The 22,528-nt window shown below is 45.1% G+C and overlaps 2 protein-coding genes, 1 long non-coding RNA gene and 1 pseudogene across 7 annotated transcripts; 2 read left to right on the plus strand and 2 right to left on the minus strand.

The window, feature by feature from the left end:
• Positions 1-2,905: 2,905 nt before the first annotated feature.
• Positions 2,906-3,816, minus strand: LOC123121174 (uncharacterized; annotated as a pseudogene).
• A 1,239-nt stretch (positions 3,817-5,055) lies between these two features.
• LOC123123701 (uncharacterized) lies at positions 5,056-8,278 on the plus strand. 4 transcript variants are annotated; one of them, XR_006460750.1, is made up of 4 exons: positions 5,056-5,925; positions 6,052-6,118; positions 6,323-6,564; positions 6,987-8,278. It is a non-coding gene; the product is annotated as an uncharacterized lncRNA (long non-coding RNA). The 4 variants fall into 4 exon arrangements; XR_006460752.1 differs by having other exon boundaries at positions 5,056-6,175; XR_006460749.1 differs by lacking the exon at positions 6,987-8,278 and having other exon boundaries at positions 6,323-6,737.
• Positions 8,279-10,651: 2,373 nt separating this feature from the next.
• On the plus strand, positions 10,652-16,138 carry LOC123123703 (trafficking protein particle complex subunit 5). Its single transcript, XM_044544268.1, has 9 exons — positions 10,652-10,949; positions 11,615-11,807; positions 13,054-13,142; positions 13,774-13,837; positions 14,337-14,414; positions 15,340-15,416; positions 15,500-15,566; positions 15,652-15,759; positions 15,847-16,138. Exons 2-9 carry the CDS (start codon positions 11,736-11,738, stop codon positions 15,874-15,876), a joined length of 585 nt encoding a protein of 194 aa, XP_044400203.1. The 5' UTR covers positions 10,652-10,949; positions 11,615-11,735; the 3' UTR covers positions 15,877-16,138.
• A 238-nt stretch (positions 16,139-16,376) lies between these two features.
• Positions 16,377-20,678, minus strand: LOC123123702 (disease resistance protein RGA4). 2 transcript variants are annotated; one of them, XM_044544267.1, is made up of 3 exons: positions 19,744-20,678; positions 17,192-19,285; positions 16,377-16,617 (listed from the first exon to the last, which is right to left on the minus strand). In XM_044544267.1, the coding sequence occupies exons 1-2, from the start codon at positions 20,520-20,522 to the stop codon at positions 17,224-17,226; spliced, it is 2,841 nt and encodes a 946-aa protein (XP_044400202.1). In that variant the 5' UTR covers positions 20,523-20,678; the 3' UTR covers positions 16,377-16,617; positions 17,192-17,223. The 2 variants fall into 2 exon arrangements, with proteins under 2 accessions (XP_044400202.1, XP_044400201.1); XM_044544266.1 differs by having other exon boundaries at positions 16,377-16,628; positions 17,193-19,285; positions 19,744-20,677.
• Between the last annotated feature and the right edge of the window lie 1,850 nt (positions 20,679-22,528).

A 22,528-nucleotide genomic window follows, 5' to 3' on the forward strand; every position in this document is an offset into this window, starting at 1 on the left:
AGTACTTAGACCAAATCTTATGTTCCTTGCGTCAGCTGCAAAATCTTTGAACACTCTGTCGATCTTTCTCCATTGCGTTCCATCAGCGGTGTGTCTCAACTCCCCGTCGGACTTACGGTCCTCTTTGTGCCATCGCAACGACTTGGCATGCTTTTTGTTCCTGAACAGACGTTTCAACCGTGGTATTATAGGAGCATACCACATCACCTTGGCGGGAACCCTCTTCCTGGGTTTCTCGCCCTCAACATCGTCACCAGGGTCATCGCCTCTGATCTTATAACGCAATGCAGTGCATACAGGGCATTCATTCAAATTCTCGTATTCACCGCGGTAGAGGATGCAGTCGTTAATGCATGCATGTATCTTCAGAACCTCTAAACCTAGAGGGCAGACAACCTTCTTTGCTTCGTACGTACTGGCGGGCAACTCGTTATTCTTCGAAAACATATTCTTCAACATTTTCAGCAAATTTTCAAATGATGAGTCAGCTACACCTTTCTGTGCCTTCCATTTTAGCAAATCCAGTGTGCAGCCCAGCTTTTTCAGACTATTATCGCATCCTGGGTACAACGACTTTTTGTGATCCTCTAACATGCGATCCAAATTCTCCCTCTCCTTGTCAGTTTCGCAGCGTCTCCGTGCATCAGCAATGGTCCGACCAAGATCATCAGCGGGCTCATCATGTGCCTCTTCTTCACCTTCACCTAACCCTTCCCCACCTTCAGCATCATCCTCCATGAAAGTATCACCGAAATGATCAGGATAGTTTTCATCGATATCATCCCCTTCTTCATCTTCTTCCATTCTAACCCCTCTTTCTCCATGCTTGGTCCAACAATTATAGCTTCGCATGAAACCGTGCCGAAGCAGGTGCATGTGAACGTCTCTTGAGGAGGAGTAACCCTTCTGATTCTTACAGACAGCACATGGACAGATAATAAAACCTCGCTGCTTGTTCGCATTTGCCACTACGAGGAAATCTTTCAAACCCGTAGTGAACTCGCCGGAGAGTCAGGGACCGTACATCCATTGCCGATTCATCTGCATTATTATTATATAAAGTATATAATTAACCATCATGCATTTGTTAAACTAACTAGCTAGAAATAATACAAATTAAACAATGAACTACACACATGCATATTTTATCAATGACACATGAAAGGTTCAAGTTGCTAACCGCGATCGCGGAGGAAAAATAAATGAGAAAGCTCAAGTGTGGCTCGGACACTTCATATCATGTTTGTTTTATGCTCTCGGGCATTTCATCGAACACCTTGTGTGCATAGGAGGAACCAAAAGCAAACCCACCACCCCCCTTCTGAATTGTGGCTAAGTGAAGTGATCTGAGTCCTATATATAGGGATGGGCCTTTAGTCCCGGTTGGCCTGGCCAACCGCAACTAAAGGCCTTCGGGCCAGCTTGAGGACCTTTAGTCCCGGTTGGCCAGGCCAACCGGGACTAAAACCCCTCCCGTCCGCCAGCTGTCGACCGAGCGCGCTAGGCCCAGATAGTTGGTCGCGGGTCTCCTCCCGAACCGCGACTAAAGACCCCTTTGGTCGCGGTTCGATTATTTTAGGGACTAATGGGGGCGTATGGAAGCCTCTGTTTCTACTAGTGATATTCTATCATGTTAGTTTGTTATTGCTTGTCTATATGAATGTGATTATGTAAATAAATGTTTATCAGTTCCTACACATGATTTAGTTGCCCGTGTATTGCAACGGGGGTATATGCTGAATGTGTTTAATCTATATCTTTAGGGCAACATTCTTGACTTTCTTTTATTATTATAGATGAATGCCCGTGCACTGCTACAGGATACAAAATATATTGAGAAAAGTTACACTTGATAATAATACAACTTTGTGGTGATTATATTAAAATCCCACCTCTATTATGATGAACGTTCGCCCTAACAAGACTCTTTCAGCCCGATAAAAAAAGTATCTGAATGCATCAATCAAATATTTTTATTTTCCTTTCGGGGGATGAGCATCAAGCAAATGTCCATCATGTCTTGCGACAAATATAGGACTGGCTCCAAGTTTAAAATAAAATAAAATAGGACAGGCTCGATTCCTCCTCTTGACCACTCTACACTCTCCATTTCCTTTTCGTTGAGATCTCCAAACACACACTCAACTCATCTCTTTTCCATTGGCATCTCCTTATACGCCCTCTGCAAGTTATTTTATTTCCTTTCCAGTGACGTCCACGACTCCCAGCAGCAGAGCTGACGAATCGATAATAGAAGACCATAGTTAAATAACCCGCCAACCATCATGTCTTGTTGGTCCAAATCTGTAGATGTCGATGAGAAAACTGAAAAACCAGTTAAATAACCAACCCATTTGAGCTTATGCTCTGCTATTCCCTACAATTATTTCCATTATCAAATGAAAATGTGTAAATTATGGTGGACAATATTAACTGCAGATACTATACAACCCATTCATCTACTGAAATTCTTTAGAAAAACATAATCTTAAACCTACTCTATTATTACTTCAGAAATAAATAAATAAATTTACAAATGTAGAAGCTATAGGAAAGCGAATCAACCTGGGAACCAAAAATGACTTCTTTTCTTTTTGAAACATGAAAAAAATGACTTGAACAAAAGCATGGGTACAGAAATGAACCGCGCGTGATTTGCTTCGTCGTACCAGAGAAAGGAAGACAAGATGAGGTAGACGATGGTGTGGACTCCGCGGGCAGCGACAACGTTGGCCTCGTTCTCTGGAAGCACTTGCCGGATCTGTTCATCTCCTTGCCTCACCCACATGAAGGGGGAAGCTGGTCATGTGGACTCCAGCCGCTGGACTTGAGGGAGGTGACATGAGGCTAGAGGAAAGGGAGGACGTAAGGCAACGAAGGCCCTTATTGCTACTGCCCATCACATCTAAGCAATATGCTACAGAAGACACATGGTTATGCCATTGATCCATACCACATCCAAATACCTTCATGAAGTTTTGGCCGTCGCCGCCGTAATGAGGAAGAGGCGGGGGCGAAGGCGGCAGATTCGACTCCTGTGGCCGCTCAACTTGCTCTTCCCGGAGAACACGGACACTCCCCGGGGGCATCAGCGCGGCGGCGGTGGCGAAGTAGTCTGCCGGGACAGGCTTCTTTTTCCCCGCCGTCAGGCCGTCCTCCCCGTAGACTCCCCCTCAGGCCCTCGACGGCGGCGTGTGGCGTGACGTAGAGCTTGTGGAGCGCGGGCACGCCCTTCCTGCCCGCGCCCCTATCGCTGTCGCTGGTGAACTCCTGCATGAGCCACGGCGTCTTGCGCTTCTTGGACGGGGACGGGACGCAGTAGAACCCGAAGCAATTCTTAAGCCTGCCCTCTTCGGGAAGCTCCTCCTTGGTCTGCTCCAGCCGCAAGTACCCGCCGATCTGGACGCTGCGGTCGCCACGCTTGTTCTTGATCGTCGCGCACGGACTCTAGAACTTGGACTCGCCGAGGAACCACCAGGTGTGCTGGCCCGCGCGGGCGCTGGCCGGTGGGTGAAGCTGCTGCAGTGCATAGTGGTCGTTGGTGTACAATGTCGGCGTGGAAGATGAACCCCCGCGCGTCCGGCATCTTGTCATCACCGGCGATCCACCGGTTGAGGAACCCCATGATGTCCGCATTCGTCGGGTTGAAGTAGACGCCGAGAGGCAGCGGCGGCAGCTGCTTGAGTTTGTTCAACCCACCGGGACTGGGCGTAGGCGTGCCATGGACATGGAGCTGCTGGCTCCGGCTCCGGCTCCGGTGTCGGCGGTGGCAGAAGTTGATCTCTTGATTGCTTTCCTCGCTTTCGTGACGCCCATGGTTTCCTAGCTAGCAATCCGCATGACTTTCTCCGTGCAATCTGCACGACCAAACATAACAGTAACGGTTAATCATGCATAAATAGAAATCAAATTGAGAGCAAACACAAGTGTTTGGATGAATTTGTATCCTGATATGTCACTCTATTCTTTTGATGACAGAGAAAAAAAAGCATCTAAGAAACACCATGCAGCCGCCCAAGCAATTGCCAAGAAATCATATGATTATACCAATTACTAATTAATCAATTACCCATGGGTCTTGTTCGGCCGGTGCCGCATCTCCGACCTGTTCTGTTGCTTCTTTGCGGCCGCCCCATGTAGCCCCAGCCACAACTCGCCGATCTTGCACACCGTGATGGAGCAACGAGAAGGACACGTCGCCGCTTGTGGGAGGTGAGGTCAACGTGGATAATGTGGATAACAGCCGCCAGATCGGAGAGGTCAACACGATGTGGGCTAGGGGCGGTAGGCCTCGGCGGACCAGCAGCTGCGGCGGCAAGTGCAGCGGTGAGGTCGGGCCGAGGAGGGCGGGCAGCGGCAGAGAGGACGAGCGGCGGCCGAGGAGCTATGGGGAGGGGTGGGTTGGAGCCGACGCTAACCTACCTAGCCAGATTGAGGTTGAGCTATGTGTTTTTTTTTGGAACCTTCTAAGCGACGTGCGTGTGCGTTGTTGGAGATGAAACTGTGAGGGAGATATGGGCTTTTGCAGGGCTTGGCCCATATGCGGCTGGACGGGGCGAGCGAATAAGGCACGACGATGGCGAGCGACGTAAGAGGGGAAACGGAACCTTACGATTCTTTTAGGTAGTAGAGACTAGAGATTTGCTGTCATGTTTTAGTCCAAACACGCCAACGGATGCAAGGAATATAGTGAAGGAAACGCACTTTTGCCTACATAAAAGGTGCGTTGGCAGGTCGAGTCTATGGATGGAAAGAGAATCTAATAGCGAAGTCTGGTAAAGAAAGCTTGGTGACAGCCGTAGTGCAAGCCATTCCCACCTTCGCTATGTCGTGCTTTGACCTGACAAAAACCTTCTGCCATAAGCTTAGCTCCCTCATCTACTATATCTAAATAGAAGCCCTCCACTACATGATTTTCCTGCCTTCTCATGCGTCCACGTCATCCTAAATGTTCTCAACCGTTTGATTTGGCACATGTGGCTCAGATCTGCAGGAAGAGTTGATGTCCCGGCGTTCGCTTCAGTGCCCCTCCCGTTCGCTCCTCCTTCCTCTATCCACAGAAGCGGAAGCGAAAGTTTCTCCAGTCGAAACGTGTGTGATGAATCTCTCCGCGTAAATTGGCCGCCCCATCTCTCTCCGCAAACGACACAAAGCGGCGACGGACCAACTGAGCCCAGACTCCTCTAGGGTTTGCAGTCTCCACCGGAGATAGAACCGGCAGCGATGGCGGCTTGCGGGGCAAAGGCAGGATCGGAAGACAATTGATCTGGAGGAGGGTGGAACTTCATGCAGAAAGAGGCACACACCTTGGCTCATCCAGATCTGTGAGATGACGGGCAAGAAGGCACATCGAGGAGATTTTAGCTCTTGAGGAACAGAGCACTCGCAACAACCTGAAGTTCATGAAGGTACTGTTAGTCTTCTAACTTCACTGGAACGATGCTTCAACTTTATTCCCCCTTGCTCATGTCATGCCCGGTTCCCTCCCTTATCATCATTCCACTCTGACAGTTTTATGCTTGCTAGGTGCTTGATGGAATTCCTAGACGTGTGTTTCCGAGGGAGGTAAAGGCAAATAATTTAGATGAAATGATTAACTGATGAGATTCTCCCAGTTTCTCTTATCGGGGTTGATATAATAAGTTCCTTGGCATGAATAATGAATTCCTGACTATAGTTGTGTTTCCATCAAAGAAAATTCACTCCTTAGTAATTGAATAATTTTTGCAGTTCAAATTTTAAGGAGACTCTGGTTGAAAAGTATCTGTTATTATTTTCTTTTCCCTTGATTGTAAGCTTACTGCATACTCTTTTGTTACCTACAGGTTTCAGGTAATGGCATGCGATTCTGGGAGGTAGCAAATGACATTGCTGGAATGATTGACATTGTTACTGTGCTGCTTACCTATTGAAGTTAAATAAGATGTACTATTACTTTCTTGCGATAAAACTGAATTATATTTTGCCTGATTTGCAAATATGGGTAACACTGACCTATTTCTATATGATTACTGAACTTTTATCCATCATTAATTAGTTTACACTTTACAGGTAAAGCTTTACAACCATATCAAAGCCAATGATGCAGCTATACTTTGATGTACCAAGATCTGACAAGGTTCTTTTCCAACAGCTTAGATAGGGCTTCTGCAACTTATTTTGATCCAAACCACTGGTAGTAGTTTGGCCTCAGTCCTTTGCAGTTTTGTTGTTGTTATTATCTGATGCATGATTATTTTCTTGCGTTTACTGTCCACCTTTTTCTAATCTTTATTAGTTCGTTGATAAAATTTGCCCTCAAGGTGTGCCATTTTGCCAACAGGACAAACTGTGTGACCTGAAACTGGAAGCAAAAACATTGATGTGCGTTCTGCGGATGTGGACGCTGGGCGGCAGCGGCGTAGGCGAGTGCACCAGAGTGGACGACTTGTGAGCAGCGGGGCAGCGCGACAGCGCCTGCATGAGAACGAGGGACATGAGCTGTTGCTCTGCTCCATGTCCTCCTCTCTCACATCTTCCACACGTCATCCATCATGCGCCTGCAACTACTGCTTTCTCTCCATGGTTGGCTGGTGTTTCTCAACTTTCTCACTTGGTGCTACTTCTCTATCTAATTGATTTTAATTCAGAGTATATTTCCCTTTGTAATTGATTCTTCAGTACATCATGCAGTGTACTGATGCTTGCCATCTACATACATGTTTGTTCTTATGTCTATAGAGTTTAATTTATTTTTACTTTTCACTTGATTTGTTTTTAATTCAGAGTATCTTTCTCTCTTAATTGTTTCCACCGGCAGCACACATGGAGTGGTTCACCTTGATTATTTCTCTTGCCTCTCAAATCTTATATACATAAAAAATACATCAGTTACTCTTCCTTCCTAGGAAGATATTTTTACAATATATTTGTGTGTAAGAACAATCTATAACCAGTTGTTTCTTATGTATGCCTATAACATAATACTAGATTTGTTACTCCAACAGAGCTAGTGTTAATATCTGGACGGACCCCTGGATTCCAAGGCCGTGGTCGTGAAGGGTGATCACCCCAAGGGGGAACAATCTGCTGCAGTTTATTAATGACCTGATAGATCCGGGTACTTGGCAATGGGATGAACGCCTAGTGCGAGAAACATTTTGCACGGATGATGCCAGGCATATAATGCAGATGCCGCTGCGGGAGGGGGTGAAAGACTTCATAGCCTGGCAATTTGATAATAAAGGTCTCCACTCGGTCAAGAGTGCGTACAAGCTGTATGTCGAATTAAACACGATTAGGAAGAATGGCGGAGCGATGCGGGTAATCTGAACAGTTGTAAGAACGAGTCTTGGAAAAGGATCTGGAAGCTGCCGTGCCAGCGAAATGTCCAGATGTTTACATGGAGGGTGCGGCATGAATCATTGGCACTTCTAACAAATATGCAGAAGAGAGGCTTCAAGCTGGAGAGCACGAAATGCTTGTTTTGTGGCCGTGTTGATGAAGATGGAGCGCACCTGTTCATCAAGTGTAAGGCTGTTAAGAAGGTGTGGCGGGAGCTTGCTCTTGAGGAAGAAAAGAATGGAGCTGGAAACTATCTCGTTTGTACATGCTATGATGGATTATCTATGGGGCTGGCTGAGACAAAACGCATGCATATCCTCACTTTCTGGTGGCTCTGGTGGAGCGCACGGAATAAACTACGGAAGGGGGAGCTTGTTGCGTCGGCGGATGAGCTAGCAAGACGCACGCGTAGCTACGTATTGGATTACATGCAAGCCTTTCTCCCACCAGCCAAAAAGATATGTGCTGATAAGTGGAGGCCACCACAGGCAGAAATGGTGAAAATCAATGTTGATGGAGCCTTTGTCCCAGGGGATGATCACGCTGGATGGGGAGCTGTGGTGCGAACCATGGATGGCGCGGTGGTGGGAGCCCGGGCTAGAAGACAGGAGCATGTGCAGGATGCGTCATGCTGTGTCAATGGCAGCAGAGCTGGAAATAATAAGGGTGGAGTTCGAAACTGACTCATAGCTGGTGGCGGAGGCTTTTCGACCTCGGGAAGGCTGATTCATCACCGTATGCTGCGGTCATTGAGGACGTGAAGTACCAGCTCAAGATGTGGTTCCCCAAACATGTAATAAAAGTTTGCCGCCGTAGTGCCAACTCAGTTACACATAAGTTAGCTAGCGTTGGGCGCATGTGCCCTCAAAACTCAATTATGGAGTGGGACTCTGATGTACCAGCCCAATTGGTTGTTTGTGTCTCGGGTGATCTACCAGAGAGCCGTTAAGTTATAAAGCAGTTGCTTTGCCTTAAAAAAGGTTTCTTCACTATATAGCTCGGATGCCACCATTTGTGCCTTCCACTTGCAGCCTCTCATTATCGATAACCGTCATTTGTCACTGTCAAAATATCTCTCTAGGATCTCTAACTCTCCGCTTCCGCAGTTCCCACCAAACCTAGCCATATGGGTTGTGCTTTTAAGGCCGACCCGTGGGCATAAATTTTCGGACCGACACGGGAATAAAAGGGTGGGCCAGCCTTCGGTAGCCAGATCCTCTGACGTACGGCCCGCAGCCGTTGCGCCACTGGCGCATGGGCCCGGGGCCACATGTCAGTGGGCTTCACGGCACGTCAGAGGAGCTGCGTCCCAGCCTTCGGCCTGCCACGGGCCAAGGCTGATCCCCAAAGCCAAGCCTTAAGGCCAACTATAACATGTCATGGTTATTCGCAGGCCGTTCCAAAATGGCCCAGTCTCGGCACGCGACCAACTCTGCCGTGTTAGCACTGTTTGGGGTTGTTTCGGCCTTATTAGGGGGACATAGAGTTTTTGAACCCGAGCTCTCACGTGCTCCGCTATGAAAAGTAAAAATCAGGAAAACTAGTTAAGAAATTCATAAAATTCTGTTTTTTTATAAACCATGATGAATGTTTCAACTACGTGCAAAATTATGTGATGAAATGACATTCGTGAAGGTTTGGGCAAAAAAATTGATGCCCCGAAAAGATTATTGTTGGAAGCATTTTGGAGCGTCGATTTTGTTTTTGTCCAAACCTTCGCGAATGTCATTTCATCACAAAAAATTGCAGGAAGTCAAAACATTCATCAATGTTTATCACAAAAAATTCAATTTTTTTCACTATTTTTTGTTTTTGCTATTCATCATAGAGCATGTGAGCTGGGGATCAAAGAGCACTTTCGTTTTTAGGGCTGTTTTAGCCTTTTAAGACTGTTTGACCTTTTTACGATGTTTTTTTTTGCATTTTTAACCTAGAATTAAAAGGCCCCGAATGCTGAAACTGCTCAGAAGGCTGAAAATGAACAAAGCCAACCCACAAGCGTGTTGGGCCATGCCTACCCATTTATGGAGGAGCAACTAGTTAACGAGCGCTCCTTCGGGAGCCTCGAAACGATCAACGCTACTTGGCGCGCTCTCAGCCATTCGCCGCGTGTCGCGCTCTGGGCGCCCCCTCCGGATTTTATTTTATTTTATTTTTTCGCACGTGTTTTTGGCTTTTGAAACGGTTCTTCAGTTTTTTTTGACGTTTTGGTTTTCCACCAGTCTTTCTTAGTTTTTCGGTCAAATTTATTTTTCAAAAAAAAAATTTAGGCAAAAAAATGCGTTTTCTTTTTTTCCTTTCGTGAGAGTCACGGTTTTGCTTTCGCGAGAGTCATGACCGTGCCTCTCGGAACCGAAAAAAACGCATTTGTCTATTTTTTTTCCTTTCGCGAGAGTCACGGTTTTGCTTACGCGAGAGGCATAGTTGTGCTTTAGTGAGAGTCACGGCCGTGCTTCTCGGAAACGAAAAGAAACACGTTTTCTGTTTTTTTCCTTTCGCGAGAGTCACGGTTTTGCTTCCGCGAGAGGCACAATTGTGCTTTCGTGAGAGTCACGGCCGTGCCTCTCGGAAACAAAAAAACACGTTTTCTATTTTTTTTTCCTTTCGCGAGAGTCGCGGTTTTGCTTCCGTGAGAGGCACGGTTGTGCTTTCGCGAGAGTCACGGCCATGCCTCTCGGAAACAAAAAAAACACGTTTTTTATTTTTTTTCCTTTCGCGAGAGTCGCGGTTTGCTTCCGCGAGAGGCACGGTTGTGCTTCGCGACGGCCGTGCCTCCTCGGAAAGGAAAAAAACCCGCGTTTTCTCTTTTTTTTTCCTTCCGCGAGAGTCACGGTTTTGCTTCCACGAGAGGCACGGGCGTGCCTCTTTCGGAAAGGGGAAAAATCCGTTCAGTTTTTTGTGCAAAAAAGTTCGTCAAAACCTATCAACATGGGATCTAGTTTTGAAGATCTCGACGCGAGAAATCCAACGGTGAAAGCGGTTCGAGATTTGAAAGGACGATTTAAGAAATAAAACGTTTTGAATAAACGGATTTACGAAAAAAGGGGAGTACTCCTCAACTAGTGATTTCACATTTATGGGCGCATCTGCGCATGCGACTGGGCCGTGACTCGAACCCTGGTGGGCTGGCTGCGAACTCCCACGCCTTGCCAAGTGAGGTACGCTCCATTCTCGGTTTGGGAATACCAATCCCTACTTTACTACTTCATTGTCTCAAAAAAAAAAATCCCTACTTCAACCCCTCAAAAAAAAACCCCCTACTTCTGAAAAATTACCGCAAAATCCCTGAAAACTTTTTTTAACGCAAAACTACCAACGTAATTCCCCATCCCACCTCCGTTTTCTCTCCCCTATCTCCCACTTCTCTGGTTTCATCCCGGAGCACACCCGACCTCGCCTCCCTCGGATCGCCGCCAGCCCCGCCCGCCCGCCGTGCCCGTGCCCGTCCTCACCGCCTCCATCCAAGCCGGCTCCGGATCCAGGCCGCTCCGTCCCCGCCCGCGCCCCCACACGTCAATCTCCGCCGCCTCCGCCCCCGCCCGTCCCGGCCTCCCTGCGTGCAGATCCACAGTCGTCGACCTACCCGGCTCCCGATCTGTCCGGCCCGCGCTCCTCCCCGTCCACTGGTACTGCCGCTTCCCTCTGTGCTTCTTCTGCTGTGCGAGCAGAAAGGACGCCGCTGTATGTTAGTATTTCTGTTTTCATCATGCTCTGTATGCCATTGCTGCTGCTCTGTGATGCCATACCCCCAAACAAATTGTTGCGTTAGAGCCTCTGAGATGCCAGGACCGCATGGCCTAACCTAACAATTTCTGAAGGTGCATGAATTTCAGTGGCCCCATACAGATCATTGTAACAAAAATATCACAATTCTTCGCTGCCGTCCGGCGTAGTCTAAGATGCGAGCAAAGAAGGATTTGTAGCAAAGGTGTTAGGGAACAAGCATGTACACAACTCTACTTAAATAGCATTGCAAGAACATGTAAATTGTGAAAAAGAATTATGTGGTCATGGCATCTTACAAACTCTAGAGCAACAATTCTGTTTGCGTGTATGACATATCAGTTCCTCCCAGATGATTTCAGAGACTGCCTAGCTCATATATCAGTTTTCATTATCCTTCAATTACTGGTGATTTTTGTTTCATGCAATTTGCTCCATGCCATTATCCTAGAGCACCTTTGCTGCATGCTGAATACAGAATTGATTCATTGACTGGACTCTAGTAATGAGCATAATTCAGTTGTGCAGTCTAAACGTCTCAGAAACTGCCTCACTTCTACCATTGCAGCATAGAAAGAGGGAACCCAGGAACCCCTGTACGGCCTCAGCTTGGTCATAAGTATTTCGAGAAACCCCAAGAAATCTGAAGAAACCCGAAGGGAGGGAGACCACAGAGGAGGCCGGACAAGATGATCGGCGTGGGGAAGGCGAAACAGTACGCAAACGTGCTCGACAAGCCTCTCGGTCGTGGCAGACAGGAGGTACACGTCTTCCCCACATCAAAAACCCCTCAGATACCGTTAGTCAGGTATAGATAACCGAAGCAAGTTCATGGGTTAGGGGAGTATGTTGGAGGGAAGTTGTCTCAGATCCTGGTCAGTTAGTTCTAGAAGCATGACTGCTTTTTGCTATGGTCCGTAACTGTTGGGGTATTGTTTATTTTTTGTTATGCAGTAGTATGCAAGTGGAATGTGAATCTAGTTGAAAGTTGAAACCAAATGCACGGTGGTAGTGTTAGCTGTGAGGAAATAGGCAACTTGTATGTCCTGGAGGCCAAGGGCCAGTACGAATATGCTAAGTACATATGGGCACCAAACCTCTTATGAAGATTGGGAATAACATGTCCTATAAAGGAAGCTAATATGTATCTCTAACAGTAGCTTCCATTGGAGATGTTCAGAAACTATTGCCCAAGCCAACTACTCTGTTCATGTGTTTCTTCAGGAATGGAAGGAAATTCGTTAATATTGTGCATATCAACAAACTGTATTGAAGTGAAAGTTACTGTGCACCTCCGTGATGCTTTCAATTGGATAATTTTTTTAGAGCTCAAATCTTGCTTTTATTCTACCTTGATTGCAATATGCAAATGTGTACTTACTTCCTAAATGTGAAAGAATTTGAATGTATACTGGAGAGGATTTGAATGTATACTGGAGTGGCATTCATTATTTTCATTGGTATTTTCCTTTCTGAAGTTAAATTGAAGCTTTTGATAGCGGCTACTTGTATTTGTGCCAATATATTTTTGTATCATGCAGACACGTTTCTTATAGTAAGTTATCACATTAGTACTACATGATAAATACTCCAAATGGTTTCTCAATTTTCTCTGAAGTACATTCAAGCGAACGTGAACCTAAACTGTAGTCACTTCCCTCTAAGCACTAAGGAGGACCAGTTTCTTGAAAAGGGCTAAATACAATAACAAACAACGACTCTTGCATTAAATGACGGGTTAAATAAATAGCATAAATATATTGAAGTGAAAGTTACTATGCACCTTAGTGATACTTGGATATATTTTTAGAGCTAAATTATTTCTTCTCCTCTGCCCTGGTTGCAGTATGAGAATGTTTTGCTTCCTAAATGTGAAAGGATTTGAATGTAAGAGGTAGTGGCACATTCATTCTTCCGTTTGTAGCTTGTAACTTGTGGCAAAATATTCTATTTGTTTCCTTGTTTTGTTATCGTACATGCTTAATAAATGTTCTGTGTATTTCATAGGTCAGTTTGAGTGCGTTTGCATTCTTGTTCTCGGAGTTAGTTCAATACAACCAGACACAAGTTGACAACATTGCTGAGCTGGAGCGGAGGTAGTCTCTATTTCTTATTTGCATGTCTGTTCATGGTAGAAAATACTTGGTTGGTACCTGGTGACTAGTGGTACAACCATTTTTAGTCAGTACATGCTACTCTTTGATATCCAGGTCACATAAAGTTTAAGGTGCTATGTTGTTTGCCACTTACTGTATGCTAGTGTCTTAAATCATCTGGAATTTCAGATAATGTAAAGGTTCACAATTACTTTTTCATATGTTGATATCCAAGTCACATAAAGTTTCAGGTGCTATGTGTTTGCCACTTACTGTATGTTAGTTTCTTAAATCATCCGAAATTTCAGATAATGTAAAGGTTCACAATTACTTTTTCATATGTTGAGATGTTTCTCTGATATGCCATATGATGCGACTAGAACATTTGGTTGGTCCATTCCCTGCAGCTCTAATGTTTCAGCGTATCTATTTCTCTACTTTGTTACTTCACCATATAAGACACTATCTCGTTACTTCTCATTGGAGAATGGAGACAGTGATGTTATTGTGCTAAATCATGCAAGGACGTTCGACAATGTTTCTCACTAGAAATGCATTGCTCCATTTTCATGGTTAATATTCTTTGATGCTTAGTGTAACATTTGTTTCTCTTCTTTTATGATTTATACAGGCTGGAGGATGCTGGTTATGCTGTTGGTGCAAGAGTTCTTGAACTGCTCTGTCACAGGGAGAAGGTTTGATGCATAATTATTCTCTTATTCCATGATTTTCTTGGTCCAGAATATGGCTCTGTAGTAGATACTTGTCTATTGCTTCATATACTTCCTCGCTCTTTGTTATGACTTGTGAGTGGCATGCCATAGTCATGGCCTTTTACTTGCGTAACTTATTTTGGATAACGAACTTGCTGCTTGTATCACGTCTTTCTTTGAAGAGGAAATCATAGCACAATATCTGGATAGAGTTGTCAGTTTGAATTGTAATTTAGACAACATAATGTTAAATTAATTTTTGAACTGATTGAATAATAACAATTTAGTGTGACCTCACAATTTTGTGTGGACTCCATAAATATGAATATTCATAGGCTATCATTTCTCTAAGGGTTCCGTGCATTCTCCAAATTTACATCATTGACCTCCTTTATTGTCTTATTCTATACATACTTAATGCTTTCTATAATTTTTTATCCTGTTGAGATAGTCATGTTAATGTTTGTAATAATCAATCCAGGGGAATAGACGAGAGACTCGACTGCTGGGCATTTTATCATTCATTCACAGCACAGTATGGAAAGTACTGTTTGGAAAGGTAATCTATTCTGCATATCAATCTTCTTTTATTCCTACTCTGTTTCTTGTAAAGGGTGCACTTAACTTCTTAGTTTTTCCTTTCACTGTGCACATTCTTTGTTGTCCTCATGTCCTGTCAAAAGATTGCTGGCTGAGCTTGTCTGTTAGTGGTCTGACCCGCCTGAGTATTACGCCTGATAAAAAGGCTTATACCTAGCTGCCATGGTGTTTGATATTTCTGCCAGACTACCTAACTAAGAACATCTGGAAAATGTTATTTGGTTTCTGTCTTTCTAATTCTGACTTGTGATTTGGAAAATGAAATAAGTCAGGATGTTGAAATAGGATGGAGGTCAAAAAGATAATATTTCCATTTTCAGTAATTTCTCTCACAAGCGTGAGCACTAAAGAAGAGCTTGGATGGAAAACTTAACATGAATGATATTTTCACATTTTTGTGCTGTTTGTAATGTTATTATTCACACAAAGAAGAATCTTTCGAGTAGTGTTCTCCTAATTTCCACTCTTTGTAGTAGTATGGCCTAATATTCTGTGGTTTTAAATGATGCACTCATTTCGATAGCATTAGCATATACCTCATATTGATCATCTAGCCTAACCTATGAGAAGAATAAACTAGAAAGATATAACCCCCACTCCCTTCCTTCTATGCCCTGTATCCTAGGCGACATGACCGGCTTACCCTTGCTCTTCAGAGTCATACATACTGTCTGCGGACGAAGGCTGGTCCTAAAACTCCTACACAGAAGATTTATAATTCTAATATTTTATACAATTTCATGTTGTTTGTGGAATCCATTTATAATATGTCCATTTATAATATGTGTTGGTATTAATGAGAGCCTGTGGCTATATACTCATAACTGGAGTGGGTGCACTTATTTGATTGCTTATCCTGATAGATGCTTTCTTATTGTTTGCAGGTGGCTGACTCGCTTGAGAAAGGAACAGAACATGAGGATGAATACATGATTAGTGAGAAGGAGCTTCTTGTTAACCGGTTTGATGAACTTTTTTTTTCTTCTACAGAATGTCTCCCTTGCGCTACAAGTCTAAAACGTGGGTCCCTTTTTGTTTGATCAGGTTCATTTCCGTGCCGAAAGACATGGGGGCATTCAACTGTGGAGCTTTTGTTGCAGGGATTGTAAGGGTGGGAGCTCCAGCTCAAATATCTAAGTGTAACATGTCGTTTGGATGAAGAATGAATGCCTGAACACCTTTTGAATTTCTTATAGGGCGTACTGGATAATGCTGGCTTTCCCGCGGTGGTGACAGCACATTTTGTGCCAATTGAAGGCCAGCAGAGGCCCAGGACAACAATCTTGATTAAATTTGCTGGAGAGGTAAAATAGTATGATGAAAGGTAGCAAGACCCTGGGGCCAATGTTTAGCATCGAGTAACATTGTTTGAACAAATTGTCCATTTTCAGGTTATACAACGGGAAGCAAGGCTCGGCTGAAACTCGTCATCTATGTACACCTCAACGGGGAAGATTGCTTTTATCCACCAAGTTAATCTCCCGTAACTTTAATTTTTTTTTTATCTTTGTTCGTTCTACATTGTATGGAAGGAGTGTCCCGGCATTCTTGTTTGCAAACTCTTAAAACTCTCTGCCTTGCGATGAGTTAGTGTAATTGAGTCAGAATGTTCAAGACAAAGCTTTAAGAATTCCGATGGCGAATGTGCAGTCAGAAATGGTATTTGGACAAGATTTGGTGATTTATGCAAGGACTGACTGTCCTGAAAGAATCAGTTTTGTTTTGCTGCCTTTGTTCTTGCTGCAAAAACGAGCACCCAACAACAGTAATTAACACAAACGACACCCAGATGTAAGATGCATCAACAACCAACCAAAACTATAAGCCAGGAAATGTATATGTCGATCACACCGGGCAGATAGCTCAGCCTATCCAGTAAGTGGATTACATTATACCCATACCATATGCTGCACAACAAAAATAAGCAGAGACCACTGTTTTTTATTTATTCAGAAAAATGTCAGAATAACTCTTCAGATCTCAGCACCCAAGGGTGCACACAACCAGTTTTTTACAAACTCGTAGTTCTACCAGTCATAAAACAAAAATAAAGAAGTCAGGTATTATTGAACCATGACCCAGTTTTAGACATAAACCCTCCATCATGGCCTCCTGCTGATCCGTTCGCGACAACATTGGCCACGACTGTAGCCAGTTGATAGATGTACATAGCCTGTAGATGATTACACATAATGTTTTTTTGGTCAAACACAGCATCATTGTGGAAAGCCATATGGAGGAATGCAAAGCACTAACACCAACAAAGTAGTAAGTGATCCTAATGACGTCAGTTAAGGAATGACAATGAATGGTCTCCTCCTGATTACGAAAAGCACAAAGCATACTGCTATTCCAGTTCTACTTAGCTACAACTCCTCAAAACAACTACTCCCTCTGTAAAGAAATATAAGAACACTCTTATATTTCTTTACAGAGGGAGTACCATAGTTTGACTTTGAGAGGAGCGCGTAAGTAGATATATGCCTACTTCGATACCGCCTGCACCAACAAGCGCCTTATACATCGAGCTAACTGAAAATTTCCTAGATCAATGAATATCACATATAAAGGAATCCCTTTCATTATTAAGCTGCACGCTAGTTAAATCAGCACAAAGGACGTTCCACTCCATTGACTTAACGCCAATAATAGGTCGTCTACACTCCAGAGGAAGGTTCGAAACTAAGGTGATACATAAATTAAGTAAAACTACAGAGAAGTAATCGAAAAAACTGACCAGCATGCTGAATCAAGGATCGAGATCCTTCTTAAGACACCACAATGCTGCTCGCCGACTCATTTAAAGGAGGACAAACTTCAGAAATCCCCATACGACTGAATGCTGGATTCAGTTGATCATTTGAATTCTCTGCTTCATCACCAGATTTGAACAACAAAACTTTTGGCCCATTTGGGTGTTCCTCAGCGGCCTTCTCCCATTGTTTCTGGGTCTCTTGACTGACTCTAGGATGAAGGATGACTTCCTCAAGATGTTCGAAACATTCAATATTGATGACAGAAAGAGCATTTATATCTTTGCAAAGAAGCTGGAGTGTGACGAGAAACCGCATAGCTCCTTGTTTGATTGTGGGGAATGTCGGACGTTGCAGCTCAAAACAAAGGCGTAGAAGCCTGGGCAGTGCATGAACTTCTATACTGAAGTCCTCAATTTCGTGAGCAATCAGTTTTAAATACTGCAGGTGGCTCAAACTACTCAAAGCTTCAAGAACACTAGTTGTAAGTTTAGTAGTCGAAAGGCAAAGCTCCTTGAGACCCCGAAGTGATACAACAAACTGAGGCAAGATAGTTAAGTTGCCATGTAATTTCAGAGAGCTCAGGTAGCAGGGTCCTTGTATGGAATCCAGGAAATCTCCAGAGCATTCATCGAAATGAAGAGATAAAGAACGTGTAGTATCACTATTTTCGTCCTTTTTGTCCTGAATGAACTGTTGAATGGCCCTGATAAGATCGGACCAGTCAGTGCTACTTGCAGTTGCAGATGGCTTACACCAAATCTTCACCTTCCTCAATCTATTCATATGACCCATGAGATGAAGAAACCCTTCACTTCCATCGGTGATAAATCCTGCTAGAGTTTCGATGCTACTTTTTCCTTCCAAAAGAAACTTCTGTACTTCACTCCCTGTCTTCTTTTTGAGGAAAACACTCTTTTTATAGACTTTGCCTGAAATCCTAAACTCTCCCAATATGTGCATTAAGCAGGGCAACAAGAAAACTTCCACTGGTAGTATATTTACCTTTGTTCTCCTCACATCAAGTGCCTCCAAATGCTCCAGTTTTGCAATATCCTCTGGAAGTTCGGTAACACTACTCCCAAGGCTCAGATACTTTAGCAGCAGCAGGTTGCATATGCCTTTGATATGATCATCCTTCAAGTCATCACATTTTTCAAGATCAAGGACCCGCAGCAGTTCATACTTGCTGAAGTTGAGTACAGTTTTACATGCCTCCCCGAAGATTGTCAGGGATCGGACAAGTGATAAATCAATATTCTTGAATCTGTCATCATCTTTAGCATTTTTATGATGGAGAGAAAGCCGACGGGCATATTTGCCAGCCTCTTTCTTGTCATCACAAAACAAAGTTACAAAGTTCTGGGAGACTGACAACTGCAAAATGAACTCACGCATCACGCCATAAGTTTGGCAAGTCTTAACGTTACCATTGTTGCTTACACCGATGGGTTCGATGAGGTTCCGGTCCATAAGCTCGTCAAAATTTTCAGCTGCAAGTTTCATGGCATCACATGAAGCTTGGGTTTCTACAATCCCCTCAGCTGACCATCGCCTCAACAAGCTTTTCTTTCTCATGGGATGATCACTCGGGAACATGGCAAAATATAACAAGCAGGCTTTGAGAGCATGGCCGCCCAGACTGGCGTAGCTACGCATCAGAGCGCGTCGCATATCACCAAAGGTCTCTCCGTTCTCCATATGATAACGAATGTTGTTGCATGCATCTTCACAGGTACGTCCAATCGGCCAACCAATTGATTTCAAGAATTCACCCATGGTAATCAGGGCAAGGGGCTGGCCATAGCATTTGTTCAGAATTGCTGTTGTATCAGGCTGGTCGTAATGCAAATATTTCTTCGGGCAAGCTTTCTCGGAGAATAATCGCTTCGAGCATTTTTCATCGAGTCTACTCATTCTGTGCACATAGCCGTTCTCAGAGCTGCAGGCAGTAGCAACTGACTGAATAGTTGTCGTCACCACTACTCTGCTGCTACCATCATTGTCATCTGGGAAAGCTGATTTGATTCTTTTCCACTGCGCTTGCGTTTGAATGTCATCGATTACAATGAAATATCTGAAAAAACAAATCAAGAAGAAGAAATGATTTAATCTGCATCCTTTCTGAAGCCAGCTATACATAATGACTTTGCTACCAATTACACCCGTGGTCGCAGGGCCACAATTTCTCACACTAGCTATATAAAATGCAGAGAAGTTATCAGGTTCAAGTACATCTTTCATTTTTAAGAGATGAAAACTCATAGTAGAAAAAGAGAAACATTAGAGAGTCACTCATTTTAATCATGATAAGAGAAGAACACATAGTCTGCTTATTTTTCAGGGCTTGCTTACAACAGCACAGAGTAATTAAGGAAACTGAGATATTACTGTTGACTCTTGAGTTTTGACTCAGCACTCTTAGTACTAGCAAGGTGATACCAAATTGATACATCAGTGCTTAACTAGAACTCTCTGAATCAATAAGTCAAATGTGAAATGAATCCGAGAAGTAAAGCAGAGAGTTCTAAATACCTCTTGTTGGCCAACTGATTTCTGACTTGTACGCAGAGCTGCGAGACATTGGAGGTGTCCAGCAGCACACTTTCCTGACAATCAGATCCAAATTCCCGGAGCATGTCGGCCAGCACCCCCCCTGGGCTCTTGAGCGCGGCACAGACCCACGCGCGCTTGTCGAACCTCTCGCTGCCGGCTTCGGTTTTGTACACATCGGCGGCAAGAGCGGTCTTCCCCAACCCCCAGCACCCTACGATAGAGACCACCTTGAGCTGCGTCGGCTGCCCCTCGGCCGCTTCCGCCAGCTGCTCCAGGAGCTTCGCCCGGTGCTCATCGACGCCGACGAGATCCGCGTCCGCGAGGCGCGGATCCGAAGCAGAGGAGGAGGGCGACGGGACAGCACCGGAGGTCTGGGCGGGGACGGGGTACCTCTGCCTCCGGTCGTGCGCCTCCACCACCATCTGCTTCATCCTCTGCAGCTTCTGGGCAAACAACCGGTCGTTGAGGAGCGCCTTGGGGGACCGAACGCTCCGGCGGAGCAGGGAAGCCTGCTTCTTCCAAGTCGCGCGATACACGACGCTGTCGATGCAGTCCTCTATCCCCTGAGCCAGTTCGCGCAGATCTTCGATCGACAAGTGCAGTTGAGCATCCATGGAACGGACAATCACGCCGAGCTCGTCCTCGAGGAATTTGGCGTCCCTCATGATGTCCTTGTTCAGATTCCAACTCTTCTCAACCAGCGACAAAAGCTTCGGCAGCACAACTTTTATGGTGCCGCTCAAAATAGCGGCCTCCATCCCCGTGTCCTAGCTACACGCTCGGCTGATCGGTCGATCGAATCTTAGCTCCTCAGACTGCCTCACTGCTCTTGTATCGGCCGTGGCCCGTGGTTGACCGAGGAAGAAGATGGTAGTACTGTGCGGAAGTGGATCCACAAACATTAAGGAGGGAAGTCACCTAAGCTACGGTTCAGTCTAGTGCAAAACAAAGAAGGAAAGTCGGGGCCACAGTAGCGAATACTGTATTTACCTACTGTAGCAGGTTATGTGCGTGGTTACTGTTCATGTAAATAAACTTAAAATTGATTTTATTGCATCATGATTTTGTTTGTATGTAATTTTTGTAAATGTATACAATAGATTTGTAATTTACAAATTAATTCAAGTCATTTTAGCCTTAATCGTATGGATATGAAGGAGGAAAGTTAGGGAATTGTAGCTTAGGTGACTTCTCTTCTTCATGTTAGAGGATCCACTTCCGTACTGTGCTGGCTAGGGCTGGGAGTAAAATGCAAGCGCGGTCCTAATTATTTCCAAAAGCGATTCGGTCCTAATTTTTTTCAAAATGCACATTTAGGTCTTAAATTTTTCTAAATTGTTCATGTGAGGTTCTTTTTTCGTCTGACCGCCGCTGACCAGCTCGCGTGGCGCTTTGACCACCGCCACGTCGATCGAGGGCCCAGGCGGGATAACAACCAGTCGTGTGTTTTGTTTTTGCAAAAGAACCCCCAACCCTAATTTCTTCGCAGTCGTAGTCCTTTCCTCTTCCCCACTTCTCATGGCAAAACAGGGGCGATCGACGGCGGTGGCGCTGGTCCGGTGAGAAGAACCGGCCATCGCAGGTGTTTGTCTGGCGGCGGCGCCGCTAGGATGGCGCCTGTGCTGCGGCTGCGAAGAAATACCTTGTGTGCTATCAAGCGTCACAACGTAAGTGGGTGATCATAAAGATGCTCTACAGGTATCTCCGAAGGTGTTTGTTGAGTTGGCATAGATCGAGATTAGGATTTGTCACTCCAAGTATCGGAGAGGTATCTCTGGGGCCTCTCGGTAATACACATCATAATAAGCCTTGCAAGCAAATGACTAATGAGTTAGTTATGAGATGATGTATTACGGAACGAGTAGAGAGACTTGCTGGTAACGAGATTGAACTAGGTACGACAATCGAATCTCGGGCAAGTAACATACTGATGGACAAAGGGATTTATGTATGTTGTCCTAAGGTTCGACCGATAAAGATCTTCGTAGAATATGTAGGAGCCAATATGGGCATCCAGGTTCCGCTATTGGTTATTGACCGGAGAGGTGTATCGGTCATGTCTACATAGTTCTCGAACCCGTAGGGTCCACACGCTTAACGTTCGTTGACGATATAATGTTATATGAGTTATATAATTTGGTGACCAAATATTGTTCGGAGTCTCGGATGAGATCACAGACATGACGAGGAGCTCCAGAGTGGTCCGGAGGTAAACATTAATATATAGGACAATGATATTCGGACACCTGAAGAGTTTCGGAGTGCACCGGGTAGTCAACGAGGCACCGGAAGGGGTTCCGAACACCCCCGGGAGGTCTATGGGCCTAATGGGCCAAGGGGAGAGACACACCAGCCCACAAGGGGGTTGGCGCGCCCCTCTCCCTGGCCGCCGACCCTAGGAAAGGAAAGGGGGGAGGGCTAGCCTCTCCTGCCTCCCCCTCCACATGGGAGAAAGGAAGGGGGGGCGCCACCCTCCCCTGCCTTTCGCTGCTCGCCTAGAAAGGCAAGGGGGCGCGTGGCAAGGGACAAGACCCCAAGTAGGATTCGGCCCCACTTGGGGGCGCCTCCTTGGCTGCTCCTCCCTCCCCCCACCTATATATATGTGTGTGTGTGTGTGTGTGTGTGTGTGTGTGTGTGTGTGTGTGTGTGTGTGTGTGGGAGGGGGCGCCACACAAAGCGACGACAACCTCTTAGCCTCGTGCGGTGCCCTCCTTCACAGTTTTGTCCCTCGGTCCTATTTTCGTAGTGCTTAGGCGAAGCTCTG

Source organism: Triticum aestivum, chromosome 5D (assembly GCF_018294505.1).
Source record: "Triticum aestivum cultivar Chinese Spring chromosome 5D, IWGSC CS RefSeq v2.1, whole genome shotgun sequence".
NCBI lineage: Eukaryota > Viridiplantae > Streptophyta > Magnoliopsida > Poales > Poaceae > Triticum > Triticum aestivum.

Coding starts and splice junctions, on each gene's coding strand:
- LOC123123703 (XM_044544268.1), top strand. CDS start 11,736: ATGATCGGCGTGGGGAAGGCGAAACAGTACGCAAACGTGCTCGACAAG. Junction 13,143..13,773: donor ATTGCTGAGCTGGAGCGGAG/GTAGTCTCTATT, acceptor TGATTTATACAG/GCTGGAGGATGCTGGTTATG. Junction 13,838..14,336: donor TGCTCTGTCACAGGGAGAAG/GTTTGATGCATA, acceptor TAATCAATCCAG/GGGAATAGACGAGAGACTCG.
- LOC123123702 (XM_044544267.1), bottom strand. CDS start 20,522: ATGGAGGCCGCTATTTTGAGCGGCACCATAAAAGTTGTGCTGCCGAAG. Junction 19,286..19,743: donor AATCAGTTGGCCAACAAGAG/GTATTTAGAACT, acceptor TTGTTTTTTCAG/ATATTTCATTGTAATCGATG.